This window comes from Perognathus longimembris, chromosome 1, assembly GCF_023159225.1.
Source record: "Perognathus longimembris pacificus isolate PPM17 chromosome 1, ASM2315922v1, whole genome shotgun sequence".
NCBI classification, from domain to species: domain Eukaryota; kingdom Metazoa; phylum Chordata; class Mammalia; order Rodentia; family Heteromyidae; genus Perognathus; species Perognathus longimembris.
In genome coordinates this window covers 14,534,104-14,546,433 of record NC_063161.1, presented here as the reverse complement: position 1 = coordinate 14,546,433, position 12,330 = coordinate 14,534,104, and the positions used below count along the sequence as shown (strand labels likewise).

The window sequence follows — 12,330 nt, the reverse complement described above, 5'->3', positions numbered from 1 at the left end:
GGCAAAACTCATAATTTGAAGTTATAAGGAAGTAACTCTGAAAAGGAGCTCCAGGCAATGACAAAACTGATTTATAGGAGGCCAAATTCAACTCAGAGTCTAGGAGAAAAGACAGAGGTGCTCCTAGAGGTCCACATGCCAATGTTTACATTTAAATATGGGATCGCAGAGTAAATGAGATTACTTCATTATCTCCCATCATTCTCTTGCTGAGATGTATTGACACTTGAAAACTGAAAGGAAAACGACTTTCCTAGGTAACTGACATTTCTCTTTTTCTTTTGCTGTTTGTTTGGATTTTGTTATGGGGTGATATACAGAGGGGTTGCAGTTGCATGTGTTGGGTAATGAGTGCATTTCTTTTTGAGCAGTAATACCCCCTCCCTCATTTTCTCCCAGTTTTTCAACCCTTCTGACCCCTGTCCTCCCCAAGTTGTATGGTTTATTTCCAGCATGGTGTCTGGTGAGTATCACTGCTGAATTGGCTCACCCTTTGTCCCACTATTTCTGTGCTTTTCCCTCCCCTTCCCAAATCAGATAGACTTGTATATGGGACAGGGGGTACAGAGATTGGGGGCAGTGAAAAGGGAATAAACCGAAGGAAATTTTTTGTTTTGTTTTGTTTTTGTTGCCAGTCCTGGGGCGTGGACTCAGGGCCTGAGCACTGTCCCTGGCTTCTTTTTGCTCAAGGCTAGCACTCTACCACTTGAGCCACAGCACCACTTCTGGCTTTTTTTTATATATATGTGGTGCTGAGGAATCGAACCCAGGGCTTCATGTATTAATGAGGCGAGCACTTTACCACTAGGCCATATTCCCAGCCCTCCGAAGGAAATTTTTTTAAAAAGGAAGATAATTTAAAAAGGCATAATAAGTTCTCTATTTTATTTTCTGCTACTTACTCCTTATTTTCTTTCCTTTTTTTTCTTTCCCTTTTGTCCACCATAGGGCTTGAACTTAGGGCCTGGGCGCTGACCTTGAGTCCTTTTGCTTAAAGCTAGTGCTCTACCACTTTGAGCCACAGTACCACTTCCATTTTCCTCATAGTTAATTGGAGATAAGGTTTCTTGAACTTTCTTGCCTGGGCTGGCTTGGAACTGTGATCCTCAGATCTCAGCCTCCTGAATATCAGCTAGGATTACAGGTGTGATCCACCAAAGCCTATCTCTTGATTTTTCTTTTCTTTTCTTTTCTTTTCTTTTCTCTTCTCTTCTTCTTTTTTTGTCAGTTATGGGGCTGGAACTCAGGTCCTGGATGTTGTCCCTGATCCTCTTTGTTCTCAAGGCTAGCCACAGTGCCACTTCTGGCTTTTAAGTGATTAATTGGAGATAAAAGAGTCTTATGGAGACCTTTTTGCCTGGGGTTGCTTTGAACCTCGATCCTCCGCTCTCAGCCTCCCCAGTAGTTAGGATTACAGACATGAGCCACCAGTACCTGGCTCATTTTCTTAATGTGTATAAATCTTTGGTAGCTCTGGAATTTGTTTTTAGGTGATGTTGGAAAAGACTTAAAATAATCATATAGACTTCCATTTATAATATAGGTGTGTTGGATAACATGTAAGGTTTGGATTAATTTGGGGGAAGCATAATAGGGGACTGATTGCTGGCAATCATAATGAATTACAGTCAATTTTGTTGGTGTGCCAAAGCTGATGCTTATTGAACACTTAAATTCACACTAAACTCTTTATGTGGATTGTCATTGAATCATTTTAATAAACTTACAAGATAGGTACCAATAGTACCTCCAGTTTAAAGATAAGAAACTAAATTCTTGTGACCAAGTTATTTGTACTGAGTAATAGAACTGGCTCCCCAAGCCTTTTCATTTATCTTATTCTACAAAGCTTCTTGTTATTCTAAGACTCTAATAAGAATTTTTCTTTGCAGGATTTTATTCTGAATTACATCCTATCTTCTTGTATGGGTATCTATGATGAAGTTAATTTGGAAGAGGGCTTTGAAAATGGCTTGTAAACAAAAATCACTGACATCTTCTAAACTCCTAGATAATACATTGGTGGGCCATTTGTTCTAAGATAATAGATAACCAAAATTTCAGAACATTTTTTTCTTTCTTTTTTTTTCTTTTTTTGGCCAGTCCTGGGCCTTGAACTCAGGTCCTGAGCACTGTCCTTGGCTTCTTTTTGCTCAAGGCTAGCACTCTGCCACTTGAGCCACAGCGCCACTTCTGGCCGTTTTCTGTATATGTGGTGCTGGGGAATCGAACCCAGGGCCTCATGTCTACAAGGCAAGCACTCTAGCCACTAGGCCATATACCCAGCCCCTCAGAACATTTTTTCTAAAGCTGTGTGTGTGTGTGTATTTAAAATCAAATGGCACTACACAGGTATAATTACGAATTTTCCTCAGATGAATTTACTTTAACTGTTTTATAGTGTGTATATATTTATCTCTACTTAAATGAAGTTTTTATACAGCTTTTTATTTTTCAATTCTAGATGTTACCTTCTAACTTTCAACCTTGGAATATGAGGATTTATAACTCATTCTCCAACTTCCCAGCCCATCGCCTTCCCTCTTCCACTCCCATTACTCATCTCTTCAAATTGGGTGTTTGGAGTTATATAGTATTTGGAGTTATATAATATTTATGTTTGATAACATTTGAGAACTTAAATTATGACTATAAATATTAGCTATAGCTAGACACTATGATTACTACAGTTGTACTTTCTTGTATAAATTTAGTTTTTCTCTAGAGTTAGTAAATACGATTTTTCTTTTTTGCCAGTCCTGGGGCGTGGACTCAGGGCCTGAGCACCGTCCCTGGCTTCTTTTTGCTCAAGGCTAACTCTCTGCCACTTGAGCCACAGCGCCACTTCTGGCCTTTTCTATATATGTGGTGCTGAGGAATCAAACTTCATGTATATGAGGCAAGCACTCTTGCCACTAGGCCATATTCCCAGCCCTCCTTTTTCTTTATCTTTTATATATTTTTCATTTTCAAACTTGACAATGAGACTAGACATTTCTTATTAATACTAGGTTATTTTCCAGGTTGCCTATCACCCTTAAGGATAATCTGGAGGACACCCTGTATTTATTCACTCCATATTTTGCTTCTTAGTCCCTGGTCAGACATAACCATAAAATTTTCTCATCATCTTGGCAGTGTTCTTTGCCTCTGCTTTGTTTCTGGGTTTTATTTTTAACTGACCACCCCTTGATTTTGCTCTAGTAGCTTTCTGATAAATAGCAAATAGGAGTCACATATCTTTAGTTCTATTCTCACACTTGAGTGTATATGATCCAATATGTCTTATTTATTTCTGTAAAATTATTCATTATACATAATTTAAAATATCTGCACCTTGACAGTGTTTATCTGGACTGTCTTTTTGTTTTCTTTTTTCATTTGTTAGTTTTGTTTTGCCCATTTTTCTGTTAGATGCATTCCTAGCATCAATGGGTGAGGCCCTAGAAAGCTGAGTAGCAGCTTTGGTCAGTGGGCTTATTTATCACATGAGTGAGGTCCTACTGGTTCTTTTTTTGAGGACTGTTCTTCAAATGTCAGTAACTATAGGTCTTTTATTTGGGGCTTTCCAATTATTTTCTCATCCTTTCATTTCTGAAAACTATAAATCTGTCTGGCAGTAGTCTGGGATTTGAGAAAGGGAAGGTGGATGCTGCATCTTATTAGGTACAGGATAAAACTCCAGGTATCTTAGTACTGTATACTCACTTGTATACAGTCTAAACCCTGTCTTTCTTGCTTTGTCCTCTTGATCCTAATTGTCACTCAGTCTTCCAACTAGAGGGAAAAATGTATTAACTATTTTCATCATCATCATCATCATCATCATCATCATCATCATCATCATCATCATGTGGTTGTACAAAGGGGTTACTATTCCATAAGTCAGGCTATATAAGTATAGTGTTTACTAGTCAGTGTCATTCCTTCCTTAGTTCTTCCCTCAAGTTATGTAATTCATTTTTTATATAATGTACATTGAATATAATGACTACATTTGGTCACACTTCCTCAAATGCATTAACTCTTGCATTTGAGGATGAGTTTGTGCTGCTTATTGTATAATAGCAACTATAATACCTTGTCAGGCCAAGGAAGAATGGAATAGGCAGATAGGGAAGAAAGAAAACAGCAACAGAAAAAAAAGAAAACAACAACTCTTTACCATGTCAGCTTTTCATGAAGCCATCTTAGGTTGACTGCACATCTACACTTTACCACCGTGAAACACATGCTCTATTGGAATTTTAACTTGAAAAATGTCTTTAATTAGAGGCTTCATGTTATATGAACTAGTTGGTTCCTTCCTTTAGAAGTTTAAAATGCTGTATTTCAGTTCTTAAGTAATACCTGCACTATATGTTGGACTAAATACACATTTATATAATGTTAAATCTTGTTGAAAAATTTTAGTGTAATCTAATGTTAAAGTTTTTCTTATTTAAAATATTTTAGAAGTGTGTTTGGTTCTTATTTACTTTGAAAATTTTTATTCTCTTAAAGTAGTTGTACAAAGGATTTGCCATTTTCCAAAGCAGTATATGAATATAGTACATCTTGAATGATGTCATCCTTTTCAACGTTCTCACCCACCCCTCCCAACCCATCCCTTCCCTTATTTATCCTAATGTTAGGTTATGTATTGAATCTTGTCATTTAACAAAGAAGTTTACAGGTACAATGCATCTTCATCGGTGTTATCACTTCAACATCTTCAACACCTTTGACCTACCCCATCATTTATATTTCTCAATTCTGTGGTATATGCAATGAATTTTTGCCTGCATTATTTTTTCCCCTTCACTCTTCTCTTTCCTGGTGCTTATTTTGTAGGGCTTCTATTTAGTCTTTTTAAGGAATTACATTATTTGTACTCTTACATACACTTTGTACAGCATGGTTAATTACACTTAAATTTTCAAAATTTATTTCAAAAATTTAAGTTTTAAATTATATTGTGGTAAATAATTACCAAATTCTTAATTTTTTTTTTTGTTGCCAGTCCTGGGTCTTGAACTCAGGGCCTGAGCATGGTCCCTGGCTTCTTTTTGCTCAAGGCTAGCACTCTACCACTTGAGCCACAGCACCACTTCCGGCTTTTTCTATATATGTACTGCTGAGGAATCGAACCCAGGGCTTCATGTATATGAGGTGAGCACGTTTACCACTAGGCCATATTCCCAGTCCCAAATTCCTAAATTTGATACAGAAAAACTAGTGATTTTATTTAGTTGAGAATAAGCAACTACATTAAATTATGTCTTACCACTTTAAGATACTAGTGTTTGAATTTAGCGCTTGCTGAGGCAGGTGCTCAACAAAATATATGCCTGCAAGGTAGTATCTAACTAACACTTGAGCCATCCCTAGAGCCATCCCTTTGCTCTTGTTAGTTTCTGAGATAGTGATTGGCTTTTTTGGCCTTGTTTGTCTAGGACACTGTTCTCCTATTTATTTTTCCTGTAGAATTCTTGTATTACACGAGTATGCCATGCCAAATATTTTTCTGAGATGATGTCTTGACAAGCAAATATTACAAGAATTAATGATTGGCTCTAGTAGCAAATTATATCAAGTCAGACCTTGTTCTCATTGAGTGCTGTGAAGTATTCAAGGGAACCTGAAGGGATGGCATCTCGTGACCTCCAAAGAGAATCCTCTTCTCTTGTCAAACACCTCTAATTTCTTCCTTAGAATGAGCCAAGATCCTTCATCTTGTATGGTTCTTACCTTGATCCTAGGCCAATCCTCTAGAGCAGGACTTAATAACCCAATGTTTCAAGTGCAGACCAGATTTAAAGAAACATTTTTGCTTTAAACCTTAGAATGATGGGTATAGTTGGTCCAGTCTTTTGTATGCTATGGATTAGTATTCACTTGCTTAGGTTTTTTTTTTTTTCATATATAATAACCCTTCATGTAATACACTGCAGTAAGGATATGTATTTCAAACCAGTCACCTTCTTTCTCCTCTCTTCTCTAGCCCAGAATAGCATGTGTTCTAGGTCAACCTATTTAACCTTAATGAGACTCCTGTCCTTGATTTAGAGGTAATAATAATAACTTATTGAATCGGTCCTAAGATGAATTAACATTCTCAGTGTTCAGTGGGGACAGTTTTGTTTTTATGTTAGTATTGTTTAAAGGCTAATGATAAATATTTTAAGTGTATAACCAGATGATATTATATTTTATTATATTTTTATTATATTTCATACATAATTAAATTATTCCCTTTATATTTCAAATCAAAAAAGAATCTGTGCATGGTGGAATACTTCTGTAATTCCAGCACTTGGGAAGCAACAGAAGGAGATCACAAATTCAAGGCCAGCTTGGGCTATGCCATGAAATCCTGTCTCAGGAAAAAGAAAATGTCAAAAAATCAAGAAAGGAGTAATTTATTGAAATGTTTTTTTTTTTCCCTGAGAAACTTCAAACTTTATTTCTAAGGAGTCCCATCCTTTACTGTTTGATTTGTAAGATCAAAGCTCTACTGTTAGAAAGGTGTTGATTAAGACTCAGAATTATGCTTTCAGGTTATAAGTATATTGTCATTTTGCAGCAAAGTTAATCTTATCTCTTTTCAGCATTGCAGGGGGTCGGCTACTGTCCATGATAAAGATGAAGCTGATTAAAGGCCAGAGCAGTGGGGATCCTTTCTGTAAAGCAGTAGAGGAAGTTGTTCAGGAATTGGATTTAAGGATTAAAAATATTAGCAGTTCTCAACAAGACAGTATTGCTGTTGGCACCTCTGACATCAGTCCTGCTCGGGTAATGAGCTATTTGCTCTTCATTGTCCTGTGCAAAGCATTATCTTTTCTGTTTATTATAGAAATGGTTTGTAGTTGCTATTGAAATCAGGAGAATATGTTTCCTGTGTTCTAAGATGATGTTCAAAATGTAATTTTCTCAATAGGATTATGTTCAACTTTGATATATCAGACACTCTTTGTGTTAAATTGTTTGTATTTGTTCAAGAAAATCATATAATCTCCAGCATCGCTTTTAAGCACTGAAAACTTTTGAATTCTTAGTGGATAGTAACGTGTTTGGGGCTACTTCTCAGTAATTATTTTAATAAAGTAATTATTTTTTTTACTTTGGGTGTAAATAGACTGGCTTCTGACCTTAGCACCAAGCTTTCTGTAGGATAGCAGCAGCCCTGTTAGACATGGTTTCCATTCGGAACTCTGTAACTGCTCCTTTTCTAATTCCCAGACTATCACAGTCCAGTTTTTCCCATATCTGTCAATCTTATCACTGTATTTCCACTGTATTTCCAGTCCTTGAGTTCCTTTTGCTCAAGGCTAGCACTTTACCACTTGAGCCACAGTGCCACTTCAGGATTTTTCTGTGATTAATTGGAGATAAGAGTCTTAGGGACTTTCTTGCCTGGGTTGGCTTCAAATGATAATCCTCAGATCTCAGCCTCCTAAGTAGCTAGAATTACAGCTGTAAGCCACCAGCACCTGCCAAAAATGCGTGTTTTTAGTGGTGATTTCAAGCTGTGGCTTGGTTCGGGATTTGGGGATTTTATCCCATTTATTTCATGTGTGTTCACATTTCTGTGACTGCTAGCTTGGCTTAAATGACAACCAGATTATTATTATATGAATCAGGAAGTTCTGCAGTCTTTCTCATTTTCTAGCAGAAGAAATAAAGACACAAACCACCTGTTCTTCTTGGGTTTGCTTTCTACCAAATCACCAATCTTGGAAACATATACTCAAAAGATACTCAATGAAGTGCATATGCAACAATTAGGGTTTCTCTAGTATTAATGAAAGCTAGGTGTTAGGTATACCGTATTATGACAGATGATTTGGGGTAGGTGATTACATTGTAGTTTACCTGGTGGTCTGAGTCTGCCAGGTAGAGAAAGGAGGCCTGGACCATATTAGCTGAGGAAGCTACACTAGAGGGTCTAGAAAAAGGTAGCTTCAGTATCTAGGCACATTCATCAAACCTGTGGATAAGACACTGTCATTGCCACTCAGTTTTTGCCAGAGTTTATCTGAAGCACTTCCCCACATCTATCTTTCTGTCTATCTATCTATCTATCTATCTATCTATCTATCTATCTATCTATCTATCTATCTATCTATCTATCTACTGCTTAGTTATTATTAAACCTAGCACTCCCTTTTAAATCTGATTTATCTCTATCATAGTTGAGATCTTTTTATTTCTAAACTAGTCCATTGCAGTTTTTTAATTTGTTATTGCCCTGCCTTGGCATATGATAACGTTCTTACCCTCAAATGTATTTTATACATTGTCACTATTGACGTTTCTAAAATCTAAGGAGCCCTATTATATTTACTTATTTAATGAAGCAAGAGATTTTTACCTTTGTAACAGATTGACTTATAACCTTTTTACTTGATACACAAAGTTTTTCCAGGATTACCTCACATCACTTCCTCCTTCTACCCTTTATGCTAGCCTGACACATTACCTTCCTGCCTCAGTGTTATCTCCACATGAGGCCTTCCTTGACTTCACAGTATGCTGCTCATGCCTTTTTGGGACTCCCATGTCACTCTGTATGAACTTATTAGAAATATCACTTAGCTTTCTGCCATGGCATTTCGAACTTACTCCTCAAGTAGACTGCAGGCTCTTCAAAGGTAGTGCTTTTCACCTTTGTAGCTTGAGCTTCAAACATAGTGCTTTGGACTTGGACTGTACTAACCAATCAATATGGAATGAATAAAAGCCAGTTTTTCATTTTTTGTGTTTGATTAGATTTTATGAATCATCTGCACGGTTTATAACCAGATTGCCCAAACCTCATCAACATTTGATATAAGAGAAAACAATGTACAGAAAGATTGAATCATGTAATGAGATCACATAGCTAGATAGTGCTTAGATTTTTCTGACTCAACTGCTAATGTTATTTGACCAGAACGTATTGTCTTCCTTTGATGATACTGGTTTTTGTGCATCTGAAAAGGATATGGTTGATTGAAGAAGAAATCTTGCAGCTACATCTTGTAGCTGATTTTCTGCTAGTTTAGCAACAGAGGAAGGAAAAAAGGCACATGAAATGGAAAGGTGTGGCTCATTTTTCTAGGTGAGGTGATTAGTACGTTTACTGAAAATTATTATTATTTTTTTAGCCAAAACCATATGCCATAAACCATGGGACTGCATACAATGGTAGAGATACCGTGAAAGCTTTGTTAGTTCTTTTGGATGAAGAAGCAGCCAGTGCTCCTACTAAAAACAAAGCAGAGCTTTTATATGATGATGAAAACACAATTCATCACAGTGGAACTTCTATTCTTACACTTTTTAGGTATGTAATGTAGAAGTTATATGTGTATAGATGTTAACTCTAGAGAATTATTGAAAAAACTGCATTGATTTTTAAACATTTTTGTAATCCTTAAGTGGTTGTGCAAAGGATTACTATTCACTGAATTCATTTATAAGTACAATACATCTTGACTGATATCACCCTTTTCATTATTCCCCCATTCCTCCCAACTCAGCCTCCCCTTAATTTTTCTAGATTCATAGGGTATACACTGAATTTTTGTTTTGTCTTTTTTTGTTGCCAATTCTGGGGCGTGGACTCAGGCCTGAGCATTGTCCCTGGCTTCTTTTTGCTCAAGGCTAGCACTCTACCTCTTGAGCCACAGAGCCACTTCCAGCTTTTTACTATATATGTGGTGCTGAGGAATTGAAGCCAGGGCTTCATGTATATGAGGCGAGTACTTTACCATTAGGCTATATTCCCAGCCCGGGTATACTCTGAATTTTATGACTACATTCTTTCCTTTCCTTTCCTTTCCCTCATTGATTTTAAAAGCATTATGTACTTATGATAGGGAACTTGTGAACTACAAAAGTTACTTAAAGGGAGATGGGACTTGACATGAAAAAATGTATATTAAAAAGGTAGTCTCTTGTGAGTATATGGTGGTTGTTTGGGTTTCTGTGGGGTTTTTTTGTATTTTTTAAAAAATTTTATTGTCAAATTGATATACAGAGAGGTTACAGTTTCATACGTTAGGCCTTGGGTACATTTCTTTTTTTCTTTTTATTTTTTTCTTATTTATTGTCAAAATGATGTACAGAGAGGTTACAGTTTCATACGTTAGGCCTTGGGTACATTTCTTGTACTGTTTATTACCTCCTCCCTCCTTCCCCCCTCCCCCTGCCACTCTCCCTCTCCCCCCATGAGTTGTTCAGTTGGTTTATACCAAATGGTTTTGCAAGTATTGCTTTTGGAGTCGTTTGTCTTTATCCTTTGTCTCTTGATTTGTTTTTTATTATTTTGATTTGAGAAAATATGTAATTTTCTTCGCATACATATTTTTGTTACACACTTTAAATGCTTTCACTCATCTGAGCCCTCTCAACTTCATTCGATAGTATTCTCACTTAATAAGTAAAGAATTAGATATGTGAATGAGATAATAAATATTATTTCCAAAAGACCTTGAGTTAACAGTAGTAAGATCTTCTCCCAAGTTGAGACCAAGAAAACTCATTGTTATTCATAGGTGAGGGCTTGTTAACAGATAATGTCTTCTTGTTGCACCTCCATGTGACAAAATAAGGGAGAACAAAGAGCCAGATAAGCCTCCTCAAGCCTTTTTTTTTTTTGCCAGTCCTGGGCCTTGGACTCAGGGCCTGAGCACTGTCCCTGGCTTCTCTTTGCTCAAGGCTAGCACTCTGCCACTTGAGCCACAGCGCCACTTCTGGCCGTTTTCTACATATGTGGTGCTGGGGAATCAAACCCAGGGCTTCATGTATACATAGCAAGCACTCTTGCCACTAGGCCATATTCCTAGCCCTTCTCAAGCCTTTTTGTAAGGGCATTAATTGCATTCATAAAGACTTAGTCTTTAAGGACTCCAACTCTTAATGCTTGCCTTGGGATTAAGTGTTAACATAATTTGGAGAGACACAAATATTCAAATCATAACAATACTTTTTTTTTTAAACCTAGGTCTCCCATACAAGTGAAGGTTAATTCATCCATGAAACCTCTAAGAGAACGCATCAGTAAGTTAATGCAAGGAGAAAAAATTAAGGTACAATTTAATTCACTGTCATAAAACAATAAACATTGTTTTATTTTTTAGAAGAAGTAAACATATAAATCTAAATCTGTGTTGGCTATTGTAAGTATACAGTGCATATTTACACAATAAGAATGAGATGGAAAATGAGTAATGACAGTTGGCATACAAGAACTTTCCTTTTATATAATCTGGACTGATGTTTTTCTGGCTTCTTCATCCATTGGATCTAAAAGAAGAAAAGAAATCAGCAGTTTACTACTATAAATGTTGAAAAAATATCTGCTGAATGAGTGAGAGGAAAAAATTAAGAAGACATGTCCTTCTTATTTTTGTTTCTAATACTTGAAAAGAAGACTATGTATACTAAATTTGTTTAAATTTTATTGTTAAGGTAATGTACAGAGGGGTTACAGTTATGTAAGTCAGGTAATGATTTCTTTTTGAGCAATGTTACCCACTCTTTCATTTTCTCCCACTTTTTTCCCTACTTGCCTCCTCTCCACTCCCAAGTTGTAAAAATGTTAAGTAGATGTCTCCTTGAGAAGGTGGCATTAAGCAAAGACTTGGCTCACTTATTAAGGAAGTGAGCAGCAGAGCAGCATCTTTTTTTTTTTTTTTAGAATGAAAGTGAATGTGTTAGACTGAACTAAAATTGAATTCTTTTTTGATGAAGTAATAGAGTTGGGATCTTTTGAGTATTTACCAGTGTCAAGTATATATACTGTACATTTTGTATTCATCTTCCTCATTAACCCTTGTTCAACACTTGAAGGCATTTGTTGTCAGGATAATGGAATTTATATAAGAAGCCAGACTTCAAAGTTTAAGCTACCTACAAAAGTAAATAAGAACATAGTAACTGTAATTAAGGAATTGTAAAATTATAGTGTTACTACTTGAGTTGAAGAATTTTCTTTCTCTTATTTAGTAAAGTAAATAGAACTTCATGGATAAAAGAATTGATGTTTTTATATATGTATAAATTCTTATGTCATTAAAGATACTACATCTGTGCTCTTTCCAAAATTTGATCATTTAAGAATGAGACAGGTGAATAGATTGGGAATAATTTCCTTTTTCAAAGTCATTACTGTATTAGGAGAAAGCAGGCTTAGAATGTTCTTTTTTTCAATAGAGCCAACTAACAGTGTCTGTGACTTTTCAGTGTTTTGACTCATTCATCTTAATTTCACTGGAGTCAGGCTTTCCTATGTGAAGTACTATTTTCCTCAAACTGGGAACCTACTAATAATTTCAATTTAAAAACAGCTTGTGGCAAAAGGAC

The 12,330-nt window shown here is 36.2% G+C and overlaps 1 protein-coding gene across 8 annotated transcripts in view; it reads left to right on the top strand.

Annotated features, from left to right (window-relative positions):
- The window catches only part of LOC125359410 (PARP1 binding protein), a 43,457-nt gene that overhangs the window by 25,778 nt on the left and 5,349 nt on the right, over positions 1-12,330 (top strand). For 7 of the 8 annotated variants that reach the window (XM_048357175.1, XM_048357162.1, XM_048357153.1 and 4 more), the window contains 3 exons: positions 6,591-6,774; positions 9,129-9,307; positions 10,970-11,054. In XM_048357175.1, the coding sequence (XP_048213132.1) occupies positions 6,591-6,774; positions 9,129-9,307; positions 10,970-11,054 (448 nt within the window). Of the gene's footprint in view, positions 1-6,590; positions 6,775-9,128; positions 9,308-10,969; positions 11,055-12,330 lie in introns of those variants that run through there. The other variant, XM_048357191.1, reaches the window with a different exon arrangement.